This window comes from Eschrichtius robustus, chromosome 3, assembly GCF_028021215.1.
Source record: "Eschrichtius robustus isolate mEscRob2 chromosome 3, mEscRob2.pri, whole genome shotgun sequence".
Lineage (NCBI taxonomy): Eukaryota > Metazoa > Chordata > Mammalia > Artiodactyla > Eschrichtiidae > Eschrichtius > Eschrichtius robustus.
Genome location: NC_090826.1, coordinates 12,813,317 through 12,838,091, shown reverse-complemented (window position 1 = coordinate 12,838,091; position 24,775 = coordinate 12,813,317). Strand labels below are relative to the sequence as shown.

General features: G+C 40.4%; 1 protein-coding gene across 2 annotated transcripts in view; it reads left to right on the top strand.

Moving 5' to 3' along the window:
* The window catches only part of FBXO42 (F-box protein 42), an 88,026-nt gene that overhangs the window by 19,578 nt on the left and 43,673 nt on the right, over positions 1 to 24,775 (top strand). For both annotated transcript variants that reach the window (XM_068538985.1, XM_068538984.1), the window contains one exon: positions 22,537 to 22,803. In XM_068538985.1, the coding sequence (XP_068395086.1) occupies positions 22,554 to 22,803 (250 nt within the window). In that variant the 5' untranslated portion in view covers positions 22,537 to 22,553. The remainder of the gene's footprint in view (positions 1 to 22,536; positions 22,804 to 24,775) is intronic.

The following is a 24,775-nucleotide window of genomic DNA, read 5'->3' as shown; positions in this document are numbered from 1 at the left end:
TCAATCAACTTATCAGTAACTTTTGGGGGGAAGCAAAGGCATTCCCAAATCAGTGGATCTTTTCTAAGGGAAAAATATGCTGCATCAGAAGTGACTAAATATTAAAAATGAGGAGATATAACCAGTAACTGATACTATGTATTTCCCCTAAGTCCTTTATTTATTTATTTTTTTATGGGTTTGCCTGATTTCTTTTTTTTTTTTTTTTTTTTTTGGCTGCGGGGAGGTGTGTGGGATCTTAGGTCCCCCACCAGGGATCGAACCCACGCCCCCTGCAGTGGAAGCACATAGTCTTAAATCACTGGACTGCCAGGGCAGTCCCCCCTCGAAGTCCTTGAAAATGTTAGTTTATTACTTCCTACATACTTCTGTTGACATTTTCATTATGGGGTGTTTTAGAGGGAAGGTGTCTTAGCTGAGGCTGCCATAACAAAATACCATAGGATAGTTGGCTTAAACAACAGAAATTTATTTCTCACAGTTCTGAAGACTGGCAAGTCGAAGATCAAGGTGCTGGCAAAGCAGTTGTCATTCTGAGGCTTCTTCTTTTCGTTTGTAGGTAGCTGCCATCTTCTTGTACTCTCACATGACCACTTTGGGGAAAGAGTGAGCAAGCTCTCTGGTGTCTCTTCTTATAAGGGCACTAATCCCATTATAATGGCCCTACCCTCATGACTTCACCTAACCCTAATTATCTCCCAAATGCTCCATCTCCAAATAACCATTACATTGAGGGTTAGGACTTTAGCATATGAATTTGAGGGGGGACACAAACATTCAGTCCTAACAGACGGTAATAAGAGTTCCTCATCAGTATTTTGTTTTTATCATTTCAGGACTATTCCCGAAGGAAATGAATAGAAGATCTTAAGAGTTTGCTTAATAATGTGATCAAAATTGAGCTTTGGAAAATCCTCTCAAAGGGGTCAATTGAGGCCTTGCCTCCTTAATATTGATATGCTTTTGTCATACAGCTCTTTTACTATCTATATTTTGAGTTTTTATTTGCACAGAAACTGAATATATATTAATAAATGTTGATAGCTCACTTCAGCAAAGGGAAGAATAGTTTGTAAGCAAGGGTTTTGTGATTTACTTATTTAATTCTGAAGTCAGCTACTTAAACTAGCAGTCTAGTTCTGGGTGTGCAAATGTAAAGGAACGCTTTGGGGGGTAAACAAATTGTCAATCATATGACGGTTGGAAGTGAGGTCTTGGGTGCTATCTTGATGCCTTGTAATGGAAAGTACTGGTTGGTTTTCATTTCTTTATTTTTAACCTTCATTTCCCCATTGTGAATTTCCTGGCATAGATATACATGAAAGTTTTATTTGCCCAAGGTATAAAGAATGAATTTATGCAGCACTCTTCTGGTTGAAATTATTTTCTAGCTCTCTCGGCCTTAGTGCCATCTTCTTAGAAACTTGAGTGCTCTGAGAGTCAAGTGGAGGAAGAAGTGAATAGGCACAAAAGAAGAAAGATGAGGCAGAGGTCCAGATAAACCACTAGCTTGTGCAGCATGGAAGCCACAGGAGCAGAAACAAGGAAAACCAGAGGCCAGGGACACTGGTGCAAATTGTTGGATTTCATGCCTAACATCTAGAACTTGTCTCAGTGGATCTAGAGCATCCATTGCCATCTGATTGCTTCCACCACATTTGAGAGACCCTTCGTGCTCATACCAAATCAGTCCCCTTTGGTCCTTTGTCCTGGACCTGTGACATTCTGGACTAGTTCTGTTCTCAGTGTGGTTAAATATAACACATGTACAGTAAATCATCTCTTTTGTTGTCTTAGCTGAAGAAAGAAAAAAGAAAAATTATTTTCTATCCACTGTAAAACTAGCTTAGTATCAAGCTACATCGTATGCTAATAAGAATTTTACCTAGGTGGAGACAAATTAGGAAGATGAGGGAAATTAAGCCACACCTACTGGAAGGGGGAGAATCTACATGAATCATTTGGAAATTTGCAAGGGAGATTTCTCTCCCCTCTTCTTTATTTTTTTCCACCCCTTTTTCAATCATTTATATTAGTATGAACTCATGGATATTTATTTTGTGCTCAAATTGTTTCAACTTTGGCCATCAGGAGTTCTTTCATTTGTCTCTTATGTTCTTTTGATATAATCCCATAAATGTTTTGTTTTTGAATCACATCCTTGCTTTCTGGCACTACAGAATTATTCAGGCTCATCATGTATAGTTCTTGTCCTAGTCCTAGTTCTGCCATTTCACCAAGAAGCCATTGTTCCTTTTATTGGAAAATGGTATTAGAAATCAAGATCAGAGGACTTCCCTGGTGGTGCAGTAGGTAAGAACCCACCTGCCAATGCAGGGGACCCGGGTTCAAGCCCTGGTCCAGGAAGATCCCACACACCTTGGAGCAACTAAGCCCGTGTGCCACAACTACTGAGCCTGCGCTCTAGAGCCCGTGAGCCACAACTGCTGAGCCCATGTGCCACAACTACTGAAGCCCACACGCCTAGAGCCCCTGCTCTGCAACAAGATAAGCAACCACAATAAGAAGCCCACGCACCGCAATGAAGAGTAGCCCCTGCTCGCCGCAACTAGAGAAAACCTGCGCGCAGCAATGAAGACCCAGTGCAGCACCCCCCCAAAAAAAAAAAAAATCAGGATCTGGGTGCTAGATATACTTATTGCTACTGGGGGTGTTGTTGCTTCTAGGCCCTCTCAGCTGACAGTGCAAGGATATATATGTATATATACTAACCCCTGTGTATATATAAATCTATAAATATTTCTTTTTTTATTTTTATTTTTTATTTTTTTAAAACTTTGGGTTTATTTATTTATTTATTTATTTATGGCTGTGTTGGGTCTTCGTTTCGTGTGAGGGCTTTCTCTAGTTGCGGCAAGCGGGGGCCACTCTTCATCGCGGTGCGCAGGCCTCTCTCTATCGCGGCCCCTCCCGTTGCGGGGCACAGGCTCCAGACGCGCAGGCTCAGCAGTTGTGGCTCACGGGCCCAGTTGCTCCGCGGCATGTGGGATCTTCCCAGACCAGGGCTCGAACCCGTGTCCCCTGCATTGGCAGGCAGATTCTCAACCACTGCGCCACCAGGGAAGCCCTATAAATATTTCTATATGTAATCATCTATACTATATTGTATCTGTACTCTGATCTATTATCGTATGATCATTCTACACTCCTTCCCTCACTTGTCTGTAAATTCCCACTCCAACAGTGAGAAGCTTGGCTCCTGCCATCCACCATTCATCTACTAATTGTTCAGCTTCATTATACATATATAGCTATATTAGAATTAACTGTGTTTCTGTGGGAAACGAGTTCAAGCAGAGTCTAGTGCTTACGTGCAGTTCCTTTTGCATTTAGTGTTACAGATGCCACTCATGTAGTCAGCGACTTTTCATCCACTCATGACTGTTTTATATATTTGTAATACAGTTAGATTCTTTAGTCATAGTCTCACTCCTTCCTAATAAGTCTTTTAGAAATTTGCATACATTAAGACTCTGTGCTGTAAAGTTCTGTGGGTTTTGACAAATGTGGATCGGGATAGTAAGTTTTACTTGAATTTTAAAATGCTTTTAAAAATGGTTTGGCCAAAATGACTTTTAAGTCCCACTTCTAAAGTGCTATGATTCTTTTGTTTTTTTTTTGGCTCCACTGTGCGGCATGCGGGATCTTAGTTCCCTGACCAGGGATCGAACCTGCGTCCCCTGCAGTAGAAGCGAGGAGTCTTAACTATTGGACCACCAGGGTAGTCCCAGTGCTATGATTCTAATGCTTATCATTCTTTGTGGCCTCCCTTTAATGTTTTCCTTCTGGGACTTAGCACTATTAAAAATTGGCAGTTTGGGGTAAGGGAGTGGGGGCTTGCTTATTTGTTTGTTTTTTGTTTTTTCAGCTAGGCCCTTGGCAACATGCAGATTTCCATAAGGATTAGTATGTCTTCAAAAATTCCAGGCATCTTAGAATCTATGATTGAATGATGGCAGTTATTTGTAATCTGTCATAGAATAATATCCTGGCATTTTCCCCCTGATCATTTTAAAGTGTCATCCCTATTGTTCATTTTACAGTTTTATACTTAGTTGACTCATTTGGTTAGCAAGGAGTTCAGGTGCAGCAAGTAGTTCAAGATTTATTTTTATTTCAGTTAGCTTCATCAGTGAAGAAAAACCTATTTTATATCGTACTACCAACTAAGGCAAACTGTCTTAGTAGATGTGCTTTTGGTCACAAGGAGGGCCATGTGAAAGAATGGTCTGATATGAGTTCTTCAACACTAAACGCTTCAGGAGTACACTTGGCAACCCAGAAGTGAGTCACTAACATTAAGCTCTTCAGTAAGGGACCTTGTGATCTTCATTCATTAAAAAAGTATTTATATTGATAAGGTAACTACTAATGTGCTAGATGTACAAAGATGAATATGACTTAGTCTCTAATCTCAAGGAGTGTACAATGTAGTGGGGAAGAAAGGAATCTAGTGGAGTAGAAGCAGGTCATAGACGTGGGGGCTGTGTAAGTGAACAGACTTTTTGGTGACGTCTGTTGGAGATTAGAAGAGGTTAGTTGGCTCATCATAAATTGAAAGTTTTCAGAACAGATAAAACTTGTTCAAGGGCATTTACCCATTGCTTAGATGGCATCCGTGTAGCTCACATCTATGTTTTGTCACTAGTTTAAGTTTAAATTGTATGGTAATAAAAGCTATAGTTGATTCTGGCTAGTGAAACTAACTCAAGTAGTCCTATTACAAAAGAAATGGAATCAGTGGACGGAAAAGTCTCACAAAGAAAACTCCAGGGACTTCCTTGGTGGCGCAGTGGTTAAGAATCCGCCTGCCAATGCAGAGGACATGGGTTCGAGCCCTGGTCCGGGAAGATCCCACATGCCACGGAGCAACTAAGCCTGTGGGCCACAACTACTGAGCCTGCGCTCTAGAGCCTGTGAGCCACAACCACAACAGGAGAAACCACCACAATGAGAAGCCCGCGCACGGCAACGAAGAGTAGCCCCTGCTCGCCACAACTAGAGAAAGCCCACGCACAGCAACAAAGACCCAATGCAGCCAAAAATTAAAAAAAGAAAAAAAAAAAAGAATCCACCTGCCAATGCAGGGAACACGGGTTTGAGCCCTGGTCCGGGAAGATCCCACATGCTGCGGAGCAACTAAGTCCCTGCGCCACAACTACTGAGCCTGCGCTCTAGAGCCTACAAGTCACAACTACTGAGCCCGCGTGCCACAACTACTGAAGCCTGCGCGCCTAGAGCCGGTGCTCCGCAATAAGAGAAGCCACCGCAATGAGAAACCTGCGCACTGCAACGAAGAGAAAGCCCCACTTGCCACAACTAGAGAAAGCCCGCGTGCAGCAACGAAGACCCAACGCAGCCAAATAAATAAATAAATAAATAAATAAACTTTCTTTAAAAGAAAGAAAACTCCAGGCCTATATAGATTTGCAAGCAATTTCTGCCAAATATTCTAGGAACAGATAATTCCAGTTTTATGTAAACTCTTCCAGAGAATGGGGGGAAAGGAACTGTCCCCAAATCAGTTTATGAAACTAGCATGATTTTGATTCCAAAACCAGGAATAGACAGTACAAGAAAGAAATTATATGTTGTGTCTCTCATGAACATAGATGCAAAAATCCTAAACTAAACATTAGCAGAATGAATCTAGCATTGTAAAACATATAATAAACTGTGGCCTAATTCAGTTTATCTGAGGAATGCAAGCTTGTTTTAACATTAGAAAATCAATTAGTAGGGTGGTCCAGTGATGGTCCTATGGTTAAGACTCTGCGCTCCCAATGCAGGGGGCCCGGGTTCCAATCCCTGATCAGGGAACTAGATCCTGCATGCTGCAGCTAATCCCACATGTTGCAACTAAGGCCCCGCGTGCCGCAACTAAGATCCAACACAGCCAAATAAATAAATATTTTTTAAAAATCAATTAATATAACATTTCACCAATAGACTAACAGGAAACATGATACTTTAATAATTGAGCAAAAGCATTTGATAGACTTTTTAAAAGTATTTATTTATTTATTTATTTATGGCTGTGTTGGGTCTTTGTTTCTGTGCCAGGGCTTTCTCTAGTTGTGGCAAGCGGGGGCCACTCTTCATCCCGGTGCGTGGGCCTCTCACTATCGCGGCCACTCTTGTCGTGGAGCACAGGCTCCAGACGCGCAGGCTCAGTAATTGTGGCTCACGGGCCCAGCTGCTCCGCGGCACGTGGGATCTTCCCAGACCAGGGCTCGAACCCGTGTCCCCTGTATTCGCAGGCAGGGTCTCAACCACTGCGCCACCAGGGAAGCCCAGCATTTGCTAGACTTTTAAAGCCCCTTTATGATTTTAAAATCAAGTCAAATTAAAATCACTTGCTGCATACACTGCAGGTGGGAGTGTAAATTGGAACAGTCACTTTGAAAGACAGTTTGACATTATCTAGTAAAGATGTATAACCTACACCCAGCAATTTCACTCCTAAATATGTACTCTAGAGCGTTGTTTTTCAGCCTGTGGCTTGCAGCCCATTAGAATGAAGACAATTTAGTGGCATTTGACCAACGATTTTCTTAACTGGTAAATACAATAGAAAATATCAGTGTACTTTACTGTAAGGGTATTATTTTGTGAAACTTATTCCTAGCTATGTATCTGTGTATGTGTGGGTAGACTGATTTGCGAGGTGAAATGTATTTTCTTATTGTGGTTGCTGTCAAAATTTGAAAGCCACTATTCTAGAGAAGCTAAAAAATGCTCATTATTTCATAAGAGCAAAACATTGGAAACAACTGATTTCATTCAACAAGGATAAATTATGACTGATACAACAAGGTTTTGCACTGCAGTGAAAATGAACTGCAGCTACGTTTAACAACTAAGCAGTGTATTGCTTAGGAATATATATGTATATTTGTTTGTTAAAAATTCTTTTTTTTAAATTTTTTAAAAATTTATTTTATTTATTTATTTTTGGCTATATTGGGTCTTCGTTGCTGCGTGCGGGCTTTCTCTAGTTGCGGTGAGTGGGGGCTACTCTTCGTGGCGGTGCGTGGGCTTCTCATTGCAGGGGCTTCTCATTGCAGTGGCTTCTCTTGTTGCAGAGCGCGGGATCTAGGTGTGCGGGCTTCAGTAGTTGTGGCGCACAGGCTTAGTTGCTCCACAGCATGTGGAATCTTCCTTGACTAGGGCTCGAACCCGTGTCCCCTGCATTGGCAGGAGGATTCTTAACCACTGCACCACCAGGGAAGTCCTATGCAGTTTTTAAAAATTGTGGTAAATTTATATAACATGAAGTTTACCATTTTAATCATTTTTAACTGTACAGTTAAGTGGCATTGAGTACATTCACATTATTGTGCAACCATCACCGTTATTCATCCCAGAATGTTTTTATCTTCCCTGACTGAAACTCCATACACATTGAACAATAATTCCCTGTTCTCCCCACCCTCTAGCTCCCCTGGCAACCACCATTCTACTTTGCTGTATAACTTGAGTACTCTAGGTACCTCACATAATCGGAATCATGTAGTACTTATCCTTTCATGTCTGGCTTGTTTCACTTAGCATAATGTCTTCAGGCTTCTCCTTGTAGCATGTGTCAGAATTTCCTTCCTGTTTAAGGCTAAATAATATTCTGTTACGTGTGTATACTGCATTTTGTTTATCTGTTATCCACTGATAGACATTTGAGTTGTTTCTACCTTTTTGCTGTTGTGAACAGCGCTGCTATGAACATGGGTATACATATACCTGTTTGAGTCCCAGCTTTCAGTTCTTTTGGGTATATATCCAGGAGTGAAGTTGCTGGATCATATGGTAATTCTGACTGATTTTTTTGAGAAATTGTCATACTGTTTCCCACTGTGGCTGTACCTCTCTATGGTTTTGTCTGTACGATATATCAGTATTTGGCTGTTAAAAGTTAATTTTAAAAAGGCAAAGCCTCCTTCTTTCCCTCTTCAGAGGTGCTGCTCCTAACTTTGACGTGTGTCTTTCTAGATCATTTTTCTATGCATATATATATAGATATAGATACCTATGTGGATATACAATTTTGATTTGTTCCTTTGTTGTTGTTGTTGAACTGGCTGTGAAAGAGTTGTTCAGGTGCTCCCTTAAAAATAAAAATGCCTGGGATCCAGCCCCCCAGAGATTTTGATTAGATTGGCTTGAATGGGCTTAAGAATCTGAATTTTAATAGTTCTCAGACGATTCTGATGGGCAGCCATTGATTTATTATTTAACATAAGTGGTATTAATCATATTATTTTGCAGTTTTTGGAGATCTCTTCATGCCAATATATTCTGGCATACCCACATTTTAAAAAACTAGTGCTTTAAATTCCGTAGCTTAGATATAGCATAATTTACATAGCCATTCTTCCATTCATGGACTTTCATTTTCCTCTTTGGCCGCACTGCGCAGCATGCAGAACTTCCCCGACCAGAGGTTGAACCCGTGCCGCCTGCAGTGGAAGAGCTACATCTTAACCACTGGACCACCAGGGAAGTCCTATTAATGGACTTTTAGGTAGTTGCAAGTTTTTGTCATTACAGAGAAGATGCAACAAACCTCCACTTGTGCACAGGTATAGATGTTTGTGTTGGAAAGATACCTGAAAATTAACTTGCTGGGTCAAACGGCAAGTCAATACCACCAAATCCAATACATTACTGAAATTTTCCTTCTTCTGTATGAACTTTTTCTTCTTCTGAAGAAGGAAATACTTATATAGTTGACCCTTGAGCAACAGGTGTGAACTGCACGGGACCACTTATACAGGGATTTTCTTTTTCCAGTAGTAAATGCTACAGTAATACACCATCTGGGGGTGGATATGGAGGAACCGCATATAAGGAGGGCTGTTACTGGGTTGGCCAAAAAGTTCATTGGGCGTTTCCGTAAGATGGCTCCAGTAGCACTTAGTTGTCTTTAACTTGATTCAAAACAATTTTGTTAGATTGTAGCGTGGCAGCTGTCATATCAGCGTGCACTTAAAAAAACACCATCAAAATTGGTGAATTTTTGTGTAGCCATTTGAATATTGACGACGGAAGAAAAAAAGCAACATTTTCGGCACATATTATGCTTTATTGTCTCAAGAAACGTAAAAACGCAACTGAAACTCACAAAAAGATTTGTGCAGTGTATGGAGAAGGTGCTGTGACTGATCAGATGCGTCAAAGGTGGTTTGTGAGGTTTCGTGCTGGAGATTTCTCGCTGGACGATGCTCCACGGTCGGGTAGACCAGTTGACGCTGATGGCGATCGAATCGAGACGTTAGTTGAAAACAATCAACGTTATAGCACGCAGGAGATAACTGACATGCTCAAAATATCCAAACCAAGTGTTGAAAATCATTTGCACTAGCTTGGTTATGTTGATCGCTTTGACGTTTGGGTTCCGTATAAGTTAGGTGAAGAAAACCTTCTTGACCATATTTCCGCATGCGATTCTCTACTTAAACGTAACGAAAATGTTCTGTTTATAAAACAAATTGTGACGGGCGATGAAAAGTGGATACTGTACAATAATGTAGAACAGAAGAGATCATGGGGCAAGTGAAATGAACTTCCATCAACCACACCAAAGGCTGGTCTTCATCCAAAGAAGGTGATGTTGGGACTTCCCTGGTGGCATAGTGGTTAAGAATCCACCTGCCAATGCAGGGGACACAGTTCGAGCCCTGGTCTGGGAAGATCCCATATGCTGCGGAGCAACTGGGCCCGTGCACCACAACTACTGAGCCTGCACTCTAGAGCCCACGAGCCACAACTATTGAAGCCCATGCACCTAGAGCCCATGCTCCGCAACAAAGGGAAGCCCCCGCTTGCTGCAACTAGAGAAAGCCTGCGCGCAGCAACGAAGACCCAATGCAGCCAAAAATAAATAAATAAATTTATTTAAAAAAACCCAAAAAACAAAGAAGGTGATGCTGTGTATATGGTGGGATTGGAAGGAAGTCCTCTATTATGAGCTCTTTCCTGAAAACAAATGATTAATTCCAACAAGTACTGCTCCCAGTTAGACCAACCAAAAGCAGCAGTTGTCGAAAAGCGTCTGGAATTAGTCAACAGAAAATGCATTATCTTCCATCAGGATAATGCAAGACTGCATGTTTCTTTGATGACCAGGCAAAAACTGTTACAGCTTGTCTGGGAAGTTCTGATTCATCCACTGTATTCACCAGACATTGCACCTTTAGATTTCCATTTATTTCAATCTTTACAAAATTCTCTTAATGGGAAAAATTTCAATTCCCCGGAAGACTGTAAAAGACACCTGGAACAGTTCTTTGCTCAAAAAGATAAAAAGTTTTGGGAAGATGGAATTATGAAGTTGCCTGAAAAATGGCAGAAGGTAGTGGAACAAAATGGTGAATACATTGTTCAGTAAAGTTCTTGGTGAAAATGAAAAATGTGTCTTTTATTTTTACTTGAAAACTGAAGGAACTTTTTGGCCAACCCAGTAGTTATACGCAGATTTCAACTGAGTGGAGGAGGGTAGACACCCCTAATTCCCGCCTTGTTCAAGGATCAGCTATACAAGAAGTTCTGTGCAATAGCAGAAATACTTGTATAAGATACGTTGATATATTTAAAAGAAACTTAAAATCAATTGCTGTTATTTTTTTTTAATTTTGGGGAAAATATTAATGATACAGAGCTGATTATGCAAAGTAAAATGAATTTGATTTTTAAAAAGCTATTCCTTCTGGGAATTCCCTGGCGGTCCAGTGGTTAGGACTCTGCACTTCCACTGCAGGGGCCACGGATTTGATCCCTGGTCAGGGAACAAAGATCCTTCAAGTTGCACGGCATGGCCAAAAACAATAATAATAATAAAATAAAACTTAAAAAAAAATTTCTTCCTTCCATTGAAATAGATCTGCAGTGGATGACTGAACTAGAAAGTTGTTAGCCCTTCTTAAAACTGAAACCATGAAGTGATGATTGCTTTAAACATCCTTAACCCAGGGAAGACTTTTATTTTCCTTATTATTTCATAGACTTTCCTCTGGATTTTGAAGAGTTTTCTAACTTAGATCATTTTGGAATGAGGTTTGGACTTGTTCCTTTTTTTCCTTTCTCTTTTTTCTTTTTTTTTTTTAATGTGTCATAAAATAGCATCTTATGTTTTAAACTTTAGCTTCTATGGGAAGTTTTGAAGCTCTATGGTTTGACTGTAATATCCCTAATAACAGTAATAAAATTTGATATATTCCATTGCAGTTTAAAAGAAAAAAAGGTGCTACAGTTAAGTCTTGTTAAAAATACAGACCTTAAGAACTTAGTGGGGAAAACACATGAGTAAAAAAGCATTATAAATTCACCAGCCAATGAGACAAAAGAGCAGCTAAGCTATTTCTAAAAGAAATCAGGTTACATTCATCTTTCATGCATTCTTGCCAGTAGCCACCATTGTCTCTCTTTTTCTAGCATTTGGAAATGGTTTCCCAGCATGCTGGGAGTTTTAATTTAAATTAGCCTTTAAAAAATTTCAGACTGTATAACTTGTTTAAATTATGGGATTTTTTTTCACAAAGTAAATAACTAGTAAAATGAAATAGCCTGACATAGTAGTGAAATAGTAGTCCCAAAAATATTGGTTCAGGTTCATATTGTCTTGAGGGTTTGTGCATGCGTGTGTTTATAAGGTTTCCTTTCTTGGAAGGAAAAGCCTTTATTCAGAGATTATGATCTTCCAACTTGTTCACGTTTTTAAACGTCCTTTTATGAAACTATGACGATATTAGATGGTAGGATTTGTGGGTGTGGGTAGGTAGTTTTTTTTTGTTTTTTTCCTGCCTTATTTGGGAAAATAAAAAGTTGTCGGCCCTATCTCAGTTCAAAAACACTTGCTGGTCTGTGAAATTCAGAGGTCTGGGAACCATTGTGATAGAACCTTTCCCCAAAAGGCTAAGAGAATCCTGGTATGCAGTGGTTTTGCATACTCCTCCCTTGTTTTCAGAATGAGGGTACATAATGGCAGAAAAATCAGAACATCTTAAAAATAGTAATGACTTGGGACTTCCCTGGTGGCGCAGTGGTTAAGACTCTGCGCTCCCAATGCAGGGGGCCCGGGTTCCATTCCTGGTCAGGGAACTAGATCCCACATGCGTGCTACAACTAAGAGTTCGCATGCTGCAACTGAGAAGCCCATGTGCCGCAACTAAGACCCAGTGCAACCAAATAAATAAATAAATATTTTTAAAAAATAGTAATGATTTGCTTAAGTACTATACATTTTATTTATTTTTAATTTTTAAAATTTAAAAAAATTTTTTGGTTGCACCACGCAGCTTACAGGATCTTAGTTCCCTGACCAGGGATCAAACCCGTGCCCCCTGCAGTGGAAGCATGGAGTCTTAACCACTGGGCTGCCAGGGAAGTCCCTTATGCCCCATTGTTACCTTCTAGTTTTATTTGTCTTTAACCATCTGAAATCTGTGATTTTATTATTTTTCATTTAAATTTTTGATACGAAGTTTCTGGTTTTTTCAATCAGAATATCTAGAAATGAACATTTAGGTTTTGTTGTTGACTCTGAAATGAATTCATAAAGCTTTGTTTGCTTATTTATTCAGCAGCCTTTTGCTGAGTGTGTATATGGATGCAAGAAATAGAATTATTTTCTTTTGTGCCCTAAGGGGAGAGGAGGAGGCAGACAGACAACAGTATAGTAATTGCTAGTATGAAGGCAGGTACTTAGTATTGTGGAAGCACAGAGGGAGAGGTAGGTGTGCTTTGAGCGTTTCTGCAGCCTGGTGCAGTCAGTTTTGAGTTAACACAGTTTACTACTGTTACAGTATGGTTATTTGCCTCTTTTGCATTTTCTTACTTTCCTAAATAATTATTTTCAAGAGGAAAATAATTTCCAAGCCTAGAAAATTGCACCTTTTAATGCACCTTTTCTCTAACTCTCCTCTGATTTGTACTACACTTCAAATGAAAGCCTTTTGTTTAAAATCACTGTTACAGTTAAATTATTATCATTATTATTTTTTCTGGGCTCTGTATTCTGTTTATCATTATTTTTTATAAATCTATTTATTTATTTTTGGCTGCGTTGGGTCTTCGTTGCTGTGCGCGGGCTTTCTCTAGTTGCAGCAAGCGGGGGCTACTCTTCATTGTGGTGCGCGGGCTTCTCATTGAGGTGGCTTTCCTTGTTGCAGAGCATGGGCTCTAAGCGCTCGGGCTTCAGTAGTTGTGGCACGCCGGCTCAGTAGTTGTGGCTCTCGGACTCCAGAGCATAGGCTCAGTAGTTGTGGCACACGGGCTTGGTTGCTCCGTGGCATACGGGATCTTCCCGGACCAGGGCTCGAACCCGTGTCCCCTGCATTAGCAGGCGGATTCTTAACCACTGCGCCACCAGGGAAGTCCTACAGTTAAATTATTACAATTAGAATTACTCTATACTTTGTATATTATTATTGTCTTCTCTTAAAATCTAAAAATTCAAGCTCTTACGAAATATAAATTTTAGTGTTAAAGTTTTGTTACACTTTTTTCATTTTATACCACATGAAACATTTTGCTGAACCTAGAGTATATGGTTCTCCATATGGAATTTTCAGAACCTAGAATATCTTCATTGATGATTGAAACCAGTACATTTTTCTCAACCATTTATACTTAGTAAAATCCTTTGCTGCTATATATGAATATGGGGAATGGCCCTGAGAACTGTACATTTCTGCTACTATTCTGTAACAGTCGTAAAATGCTTTCATTTAACATCAGCCATTGCAAAGAATAAGAAAGTATACTGATGGGTAGTTTGGGGAAATATTTTATTTTCTGTTTCATTAAAGGGACTCTTACTTGGATAACACAGAGATGAGTTAACCGTTTAAAAAGAAGAAACCTCACTGCAGCTGATATCTGTTATTAAATTTGGAATGCTTTCTAGAAACAGCTCTCTGAATTTACTTGTCAAAATAGCTCACAGTTTGCTAATAGCAACAGTAGTTATGCCAAATTATTCTATTTCTAGACTTTTTTTTTTTTTTTAACTTATTTATTTATTTATTTTTGGCTGTGTTGGGTCTTCGTTTCTGTGTGAGGGCTTTCTCTAGTTGTGGCAAGCGGGGGCCACTCTTCATCGCGGTGCGCGGGCCTCTCACTATCGCGGCCTCTCTTGTTGTGGAGCACAGGCTCCAGACGCGCAGGCTCAGTAGTTGTGGCTCACGGGCCCAGTTGCTCCGCGGCATGTGGGATCTTCCCAGACCAGGGCTCGAACCCGTGTCCCCTGCATTGGCAGGCGGACTCTCAACCACTGCACCGCCAGGGAAGCCCTCTAGACTTTTTTTTTATCAAAACATTGACTGTCAGGAGCTAAGGAGTCTCCAGATTATGAGCTTCTGTTAATGTAGATAAAATATTAAGTAGTTTGTACATGTGGTAAAATACCCATCGAGTAAAAAACAGTTTTTGCCCTTTTTAAAAAAATTTTCTTTTTTTATCATTCTTTTTAAATTTATTTTATTTTTGGCTGCATCGGATCTTCGTTGCTGCACGGGCTTTCTCTAGTTGCAGTGAGCAGAGGCTACTCTTTGTTGCAGTGCACAGGCTTCTCATTGCGGTGGCTTCTCTTGTTGCGGAGCACGGGCTCTAGGCGCACAGGCTTCAGTAGTTGTGGCTCGCGGGCTCTAGAGCGCAGGCTCAGTAGTTGTGGCGCATGGGCTTAGTTGCTCCGTGGCATATGGGATCTTCCCAGATCAGGACTCGAACCCGTGACCCTGAGTTGGCAGGCGGATTCTTAACCACTGCGCCACCAGGGAAGCCCAGTTTTTGCCCTTTTGTCCTAAAAGTAATTCTGTAAGTGGCAAAGAATATCATACAGGAGACAGTAACTTGAAAATCTTTCATCTTTCCACCTTCCCCCATTTCATTCTCTGGGATGCTACCTATTCTTCAAAGCCAAAATGCTTGCTTCTGTGTTACTTCCTTCTCATACTAGTTGGAAGCCGTCTCTTCCTTCCCTGAACTGCTAGAGCTTCTTGTTTGGTACCACAGTCTGTCCTGTGCTGGCATTCTTTATGTGTCTTTGGCTCTTACTGGGTTAATCTCTTTGAGAGGAAATAGTGGCATATCTTGTTTTTATAACTCCCATGAGATCTAAGCACAGTATTTTCACATATAGCAAATGTTCCATTGGTGTTTATTGAGTACATGAAGTAAGGTAGAAATTTATATTTTACCATTTTTTCACTTGTTGTAACTTTTTCATTTGACCTAGTACAATGATGATAATAATGGTGGTATATTAATAATAAGAAGACTTACTATCATATTCGATTGGATCATATTGTGGTCTGTAAATCTTCATTCAACAGTATTTTATATTTTCAAGGATAGTATTTAATACTTAGCTCACGGGACTTCCCTGGTGGCGCAGTGGATAAGACTCCATGCTCCTAATGCAGGGGGCCCGGGTTCGATCCCTGGTCAGAGAACTAGATCCCATGTGCATGCCATAACTAAGAGCTTGCATGCCACAGCTAAGGAGCTCATGTGCTCACGGGCCACAACTAAGGAGCCCGCGAGCCGCAACTAAGGAGCCCATGTGCTGCAACTAAGGAGCCCGCCTGCCACAACTAAGACCCAGCGCAACCAAATAAATAAATAAATATTTTTTAAAAAAATGCTTAGCTCCCATTAGCGTGGCTGGGGTGGGTAACTTCATGAGTTCATAATGATGTCTGTGCAGGGTTGCTACTTTGCCCCTGAAGCTTGAGAGGCCCTCATGCTGATGGATGACTGTGGGTGCTTTCCATTCAATCCAGCTACGCATTCTTTAGTTAAGTCTCAGTGCTTTATTTTACCATCATCATTAAGGTTCTTCCTTAATTGTATTTTTTAACCTTTTGAAATTGTGAAGAATAAGCTTGATTGTATTTTAAATGTTCAATTTCCTTTCAGGTAAGTGAAGTGTATTCTGATTTTCTTAAGAAAAGAAAATGTGTTTACTCCAAGAGGATTGTCAGATGTCTAGTTGTGTAGAAATCAAAGGTACAATTGGTCAGATATTGTACTAGGCAGTGATTGTTACATGGATAACAAAGTAGTTTCATTCCCATCTTGAATTTCTTTGAATCGATTTTAACCCTTCACAAGTTAATCTGTTTCCTCCAATAAGTTCAGAGGAGTTTGTTGCCATCTGCTGTCTTTACAGAATCTTTATGAAGTAGGTGGGGAACTTTCATTACTTAGGGATACAGAGATTTTCCTGTCTTAACTGTGTGACTTAGCCTGGGTAACAGATCATTATTCCTAGAAACAGTAGCCAGATCTCCCAGTCTCAAAGTCGTAACTTTAATTTAAACTCCAGAAGGGCAAAATATTTGGGTTTTAAAAACTGGTTTGTATTTAGTTGGATATAGTGTAGTAGTTTTTCAAAGGAAAAGATACAGCTGGGCCAAATAAATGGTTTCTCTTCAGTACCATCTCTCTTGACCCAGCAACGGGTCATTGGGTATGGCTCAGGAGTCTGGCAGCAGACTCTCAGGCCAGTGTACACCTTTTGACATGAAAAAATGAAAAACTGTTTCAAAGTGTCTCTATATCCTCTGGGAGTATGAGTGATGATTTCATTACCTAATCATGGACATGAAAATGAAGGGCTGTGCAAATTGGTTCAGGGCACGTAATTACAGAGGATTTGCATCTGAGCCCATACCTGTGTGTTCTCATTGGCATCTGTGCTCAAAGCCAAGTTAGCAAACATGCCCTCGGGGGCATGAGGTTTGCTGCTTTTATGGACAGTGAAATGGTTGAACAATGAGAATTGCTTAAAACTTGGAATTACAAAAGTGTGAGTCCCTTTATTTAGGCTTGCTAATTGTACTTTGAGAAGGTTTGGAAAGAGAGTAAGAAGTTGTTTTATTGAGCCAAACCGATGTATTTTGCTTGGGAAAAAATAGTAATATAAATAACCTTTTGCAGCCTTCATTGGTTCAGTTTGTTCAGAAGCAGACCCTCAGCTCACAGTCTGTCAAGATGTGTAAGGGAGCAGTTGTATTTCACATGCTATATTTAATTCAAATGTGAAAGATGCAGCCGAACTCAAGGAATCTGTCTCTTTGGACTCTTTTCCTTGGTGAATTTCAGAGCTGAGTGAGGGTTAAATATATGAGAAAGTCAATAAATAAAGGAATATAGTCAATGGGAGATGAAAAATGATAACTTGCAGGGGAAAGAGTAAGAAGGATTGTGGGAAGTGATATTTTTTCCAGTGGAAAAAGACACTTTTGTGGGAGAGGGGCAAGAAAAATTCTAATTATTGTTTTCTGTTTTACGTAACTGTACTCTTTTTTAAAAGACTTTTAGAAATTTTATATTGGAGTATATTTGATTAACAATGTTGTGTTAGTTTCAGGTGTACAGCATAGTGATTCAGTTATACATATAAATGTGTCTATTCTTTTTCAAATTCTTTTCCCGTTTAGGTTATTACAGAATATTGAGCAGAGTTCCCTGACAGTAGGTCCTTGTTGGTTATCTGTTTTAAATATAGCAGTGTGTACATGTCAATCCCAAACTCCCAATCTATCCCTCCTCCCCCCCTCCCCCCGATAACCATAAATTCATTCTCTAAGTCTGTGAGTCTGTTTCTGTTTTGTAAATAAGTTCATTTGTATCATTATTTTTAAGATTCCGCATACAAGTGATATCATATGATATTTGTCTTTCTCTGTCTGACTTACTTCACTTAGTATGATAATCTCCAAGTCCATCCATGTTGCTGCAAATGGCATAATTTCATTCTTTTTAATGGCTGAGTAATATTCCATTGTATATGTCTACCACATCTTCTTTATCCATTCATCTGTCGATGGACATTTAGGTTGTTTTCATGTCTTGGCTATTGTAAACAGCGCTGCAGTGAACACTGGGGGTGCGTGTATCCTTTTGAACCATGTTTTTCTCTGGATATATGCCCAGGAGTGGGGTTGCTGGATCATATGGTAGCTCTATTTTTAGTTTTTTAAGGAACCTGCATACTGTTCTCCATAGGCTGTACCAATTTACATTCCCACCAGCAGTGTAGGAGGGTTCACTTTTCTCCACACCCTCTTCAGCATTTATTATTTGTAGATTTGTTTGTTTGGCTGTGCCGTGCAGCTTGCAGGAACTTAGTTCCCTGACCAGAGATTGAACCCGGGCCCTGGACAGCGAAAGCATGGAGTTTTAACCACTGGACCACCAGGGAATTCCCTATAAATTTTTTTCTTAATGATGGCCATTCTGACTGGTGTGAAGTGATATCTCATTGTAGTTTTGATTTGCATTTCTCTGATAATTAGAGATGTTGAGCATCTTTTCATGTGCCTCTTGGCCATCTGTATGTCTTCTTTGAAGAAATGTCTATTTAGGTCTTTTGCCCTTATTTTGATTGGGTTGTTTGTTTTTTTGATATTGAGCCTCATAAGCTGTTTGTAAATTTTAGAGAGAGACTAATCTCTTGTCAGTTGCATAGTTTGTGAATATTTTCTCCCATTCTGTGGGTTGTCTTTTCGTTTTGTTTATGGTTTCCTTTGCTGTGCAAAAGCTTTTGAGTTTAATTAGGTCCCATTTGTTTATTTTTGTTTTTATTTCCATTACTCTAGGAGATGGCTCAAAAAAGATATTGCTGCGATTTATGTCAAAGAGTGTTCTGCCTGTGTTTTCCTCTAAGAGTTTTATAGTATTCCCTCTTATATTTAGGTCTTTAATCCATTTTGAGTTTATTTTTGTGTATGGTGTTAAAGAATGTTCTAATTTCACTTTTTTACATATAGCTGTCCAGTTTTCCCAGCACCATTTATTGAAGAGACTGTCTTTCCTCCATTGTATAGTCTTGCCTCTTTTGTTGTTGATTAATTGACCATAGGTATGTGGGTTTATTTCTGGGCTTTCTATCCTGTTCCATTGATCTATATTTCTGTTTTTGTGCCAGCACCATACTGTTTTGATGACTGTAGCTTTGTGGTATAGTCTGAAGTCAGGGAGCCTGATTCCTCCAGCTCCATTTTTCTTTCTCAGGATTGCTTTGGTTATTCAGGGTCTTTTGTTTCTCTAATTTTTGTTTCTCTAATTTTTGTTTCAAAAAATTTAAGATTTTTTGTTCTAGTTCTGTGAAAAATGCCATTGGTAATTTGATAGGGATTGCATTGAATCTGTAGATTGCCTTGGGTAGTATAGTCATTTTGATATGTAACTGTTCTCTTTAGGGTAGGAGTTAGGGCTAGAAATGGAAAGGCCTTCCTCTAGCAAGTTAAGCATGTGGAAAAACAGTTCACTGAAAGTAGGGCAGATGTGGCTAACTATCTAGGATTTTTTATTTAACACAATTTATAGTGAACCTATCACAATACTTCTCTACTTTTGAGGAATGGAGGAAATTGCTGCTGCCCTCCCTCTGCCACCACCACTCTCCCCCAAGTAGGAGGATTTAGGCTACTCCCCTACCTTTTTTTTTTTGGCTGCATTGGGTCTTCGTTGCTGCACGTGGGCTTTCTTTAGTTGCAGCGAGTGGAGGCTACTCTTCGTTGTGGTGCACGGGCTTCTCATTGCGATGGCTTCTCTTGTTGCAGAGCATGGGCTCTAGGCACACAGGCTTCAGTAGTTGCAGCACGCAGCCTCAGTAGTTGCGGCACACAGGCCCTAGAGCGTGTGAGCTTCAGTAGTTGTGGCACGTGGGCTCAGTAGTTGTGGCTCACAGGGTCTAGAGCACAAGCTCAGTAGTTGTGGCACACAGGCTTAGTTGCTCCGTGGCATGTCGGATCTTCCCGGACCAGGGCTCGAACCTGTGTCCCCAGCATTGGCAGGTGGGTTCTTAACCACTGTGCCACCAGGGACGTCCCTCCCCTACTTCTAATTAGGCACCAGTTCATCATCATCAAGATTCTAGCAGCCACTTTGCTAGGACACATTGCAGTATCATGAGCTAATTTTGTAGATGAATTATGTTGGGAGCAATTTCATGAGTTTTGACTCATGTTTTTATTAATGTGATCATTCTTCCAGTTTTTAAGATGTTGTACATAATTAGTATGTGAATTACAGGAGTGGTAGAGATGAGGTTGGAGGTTTCTTTGCTCTCCTCGCACCACCCCCCCCCTCACCTTTTGGAACATTTCAGATCTTTCTCAAGGCCCCAAAGTATATTTCAGGGTCACTCTTCTCTTCCTGTTATTTCTTATCCTTCTCGTTAGTGCTGGAGGGAATGCTGGAAATTTGTAAGGTGGATGGCATAGTGAATGGTCAGGGTAGGTGTGTATGGTCAAGGGAATAGATGTATTAAAAAATTATAAAATGAACTCAGCTGCCCCTTCAAGAAATGACTTGCTGCCCGTTTGTAAGGAGTGTAGCAAAAGAAAGCTGTTAGTCCTTTCAGGGTCTGCCACAGCGTTGGAAACAAGATCATGCTCTTCTCAGGGCAGGCAGTGGTGGTGAGCAGAGCAGTGATCTAAGAGCCTCACCTTCTTGCCCAACACTGGAGTCCTCTACCTGGCCGTCCTTGCTCCCGAACTCTCTGTTGTACAGGTTTTGTCAGATCTGCCTCATGATCTGATGGCTCCTCGTGCTAAATCCTATTCTTTTCTTCTCATAAGAGTTCTCCCCATTAAACCTTTTTCGTTCCTAATTTTATTTTAGCATCTGCTTCCTCTAGAATCTAACCTGTGACACACTTCTTACATAAATCACCCTATTTCCTTCATTTTACTGTTTTTACCTCAGGCTTTGCATGAAACATCAGTGGTGCAGTATAAATGAATTGCCTGCCTCTGTGTATGTTTTATTTATTTATTTTTAATTTATTTTAAATTAATTAATTTATTTTTGGCTGTGCTGGGTCTTTGTTGCTGCGTGTGGCTTTCTCTAGTTGCAGTGAGCAGGGGCTACTCTTCATTGTGGTGCGCGGGCTTCTCATTGTGGTGGCTTCTCTTGTTGCAGAGCATGGGCTCTAGGCGCGGGCTCAGTAGTTGTGGCTCACGGGCTCTAGAGCGCAGGCTCAGTAGCTGTGGTGCACGGGCTTAGTTGCTCCGCGGCATGTGGGATCTTCCCAGACCAGGGCTCGAACCCATGTCCCCTGCATTGGCAGGCGGATTCCTAACCACTGCGCCACCAGGGAAGTCCCTCTGTGTGTGTTTTAACTTGTGCTCTTCCTAGAAAATTCAAGGAATACAGGTAGCACAAAGACATTTAAAAATACCCATAATATTTTTTAAAAAATTAATTAACCTCCACTAGAGGTAACTGTTAATGGTGGTTTTTTTTTTTTAAATTTATTTATTTATTATTTTTGGCTGTGTTGGGTCTTCGTTTCTGTGCGAGGGCTTTCTCCAGTTTTGGCGAGCAGGGGCCACTCCTCATCGCGGTGGGCGGGCCTCTCGCTGTTGCGGCCTCCCTTGTTGCGGAGCACGGACTCCAGACGCGCAGGCTCAGTAGCTGTGGCTCACGGGCCCAGCTACTCCGCGGCATGTGGGATCCTCCCAGACCAGGGCCCGAACCCGCGTCCCCCGCATTGGCAGGCAGATTCTCAACCACTACGCCACCAGGGAAGCCCTATGGTGGCTTATTTTGGTAAACTTTAGAGAAGTGCATTAAGTGTTCACCTGGGTGAATTTTTCACAAACTGAACACATCTGTGTAACCATCACCCAATCAGGAAGCTTTACCACTACCCCAGGAGCCTCCCAGTCATTACCTTTGGTAACCACTATCCTCACTTGCAACAACATAAATTAATTTTGCCTAGTTTTGAACTTGATATAAGCATGGTCATGTAGTATGTACTATTTTGTCTTCTTTGCTCAGTATTATGTTTAAGAGATTTATCCATGTATGTATCTGTGGTTCCTTGCTGTATAGTATTCTGTTGTATGAATGTACCACAATCTACCTGTTCTTTTGGTGGTGGGCATTTGTATTATTTCCAGTTTTTCACTCCTTGGATCTGTTATGATGTTTTCTAGTATAAATATTGCCTTGTGTTTGGTATTATAGCTAGTTAAGCCTGTTATTGAAATATTTATTATCCTCTTAAGTGAATTACCTTGTATAAAAGCTAAAAAAACCTGTCATTTCTTATTCCAATATCCTCAGAATGTTCTTTTTACTCTTTTAGGACCCACAGTTAGTGTTTTCTTCTAAATCTGAGGTCTTGAATCATATTACTGGCCAAGGGAAGCTAGTTGCTGTTCCCTTTGCTGTCTGCCAATCAGATCCTTGAGTTAGAGGAGTTGTTGAGAACAAGTTTTTTGGTTTTATGGTTATACCAGAACTCGGCTGTCACTCTGGTTTTCAGTGGAGAGAAAAAATACCATCAGAAGCCTTTAGGGATTTATTAGATATTTGGGATGGCCTTGGTATTTGAGCTGTACTTGATAAATTAAGGTGGCTCACTGGTGTGGGAAAGTGCTAAAGGACAGATTTCAGACTGAGCATCTAAAAGAAATCATGAACAGCTTGGATGCCTTGCCTGAGTTATTTCAGAACTTCAGACAGTGTATACTGATGTTTGTTTCTTTCCCGCTGTAGCTGTCAAGTGGAATGTCATGGCCAGCTCCTCGGACAGTGAAGATGATAGTTTCATGGCTGTGGACCAAGAAGAAGCTGTGCTGGAAGGGACAATGGAGCAAGATGAGGAGCCCCACCCAGTATTGGAGGTTGAGGAGACTAGACATAATAGGTCCATGTCTGAACTGCCAGAAGAGGTTTTGGAGTATATCCTGTCCTTTCTTTCACCATACCAAGAACACAAAACTGCAGCCCTTGTCTGCAAACAGTGGTACCGACTTATTAAAGGTACTGTGGAAAGTGGAAAGTTTTATTTATTTATTTAAAATTTGTTTGAATGATTTATTTTTACCTCCCAATTTCATTTTCTCTTTTCTTCCTTAAATTTATTGTGGTTCTAAAATTTAGTGTTAGATGATTAGCACTGTACATTTTTCTTTTCTCTTTATCCTACCTAATTTTATGAACAGCTTGAATACCATAGTATTTAATCCAATTTCCAGTTTTAAAATGAGAATTCTTTTTCTGCATATTCTTGGAGTTGATCTGGTAAGTTGTATTGTTCTTGAATAGGTAGAGTAGGGATGGATATGGATTGACAGTAATAGCTAACCTTCATATAACTCTTACCATTGTCAGGACTATTATAACTGCTTTTTACAGTCTTCATAGCGAACTATGAATAGCTTAAAGTAGCTAATTGTGGCAGATGTGGGATTATGAAAGCATTTACTGCTTGATTTTATCTCTAAACAGCACAGGCCCTATGTATGTCTTTTACTTTTTACATGAGTTTCTCCTTTTTTTCCTCCCTCCATTTTCTAATCAAGATTTCAACTTTGGCTAAATGTTGAGGTTACTAGTTGTACTGTAGTTTTAATTAATAGCAGTTATTTGGTTTCATTCCATTTTAGGTGGAAAGGGCCCATTTTTTGAATGAAGATGACCGAGCCAGTTGAATAATCTTTGATCAAAGCAAGGGTCGTATCAATTTTTTCTTTCCTGTTGGGAACAAGGCAGCCAGAGATACGAGAGAGAAAAACTTTTAGATCAGAATCAGTCTTAAGATCTTTTCCTCAAATCAGAGTGATTCTCTGAGGATTAGGGTCCCTGTCATTTGTCCAAAGTCCAACCTAGAAGGCTAATAAGGACCAGCTGTGTTGAAACTGCTTGCTGGGCCCTGTGCTCATCTGCTCACAACTGGTAATACTGGTATGCACAGCCTGCTTCTGTTTGCAGAGTTAATAGACTCTTCAGGAGAGATTGGCTCCCTACACTGTGGAAATAGATGGTTTCACCTCTAAAATAGAGGTGGAGAATCACAGACGAGGGGTGGTGATCTAATCAAATATATGAATTTATTCTTAGGTTTTATTTGGCATTCTTACCATTTTGATCTTTCTTTAAGAGAGAAGAACCTTAACCTAGTACTTGCAGTCTTAGATCTTCTGGGGGAAGTCACTGCCAAGACAGCTTTTTTTCCCCTCAATCATTATGTATCTGTCGTTTATTCATTACTGCCTTACCTCATGTCAACATTTGCAAATCTGCATTACTTCACCAGTGCGTAGTTGGCATGATGGTCACACATTAAAAATGGGCATGTCTTTTTTTTTTCTTTTTTTAAACATCTTTATTGGGGTATAATTGCTTTACAATGGTGTGTTAGTTTCTGCTTTATAAGAAAGTGAATCAGCTCTACATATACATGTATCCCCATACACGTATGTATTTTTCATGTGTCTCCCTCCCACCCTCCCTGTCCCACCCCTCTAGGTGGTCACAAAGCACTGAGCTGATCTCCGTTTGCTATGCGGCTGCTTCCCACTAGCTAGCTATTTTACATTTGGTAGGGTATATATGTCCATGCCACTCTCTCACTTCGTCCCAGCTTACCCTTTCCATTCCCTGTGTCCTCAAGTCCATTCTCTACATATGCGTCTTTATTCCTCTCCTGCCCCCAGGTTCTTCAGAACGAAAAAATGGCCGTGTCTTTTTAATATTCCATTTCTTAACTGTGAGTTCAACCAAGGGATAATGATCATCATTAGAAAACATGTTCTGTGATCCTGCTTAAGGATCCACTAAGGTGGCATAAATTCAAGAATGATACACTCTTTCAAAATACAAATAATTGGGGCTTCCCTGGTGGTGCAGTGGTTAAGAATCCGCCTGCCAATGGCAGGGGACACGGGTTCGAGCCCTGGTCCGGGAAGATCCCACATGGCGCGGAGCAACTAAGTCCGTGCACCACAAGTAC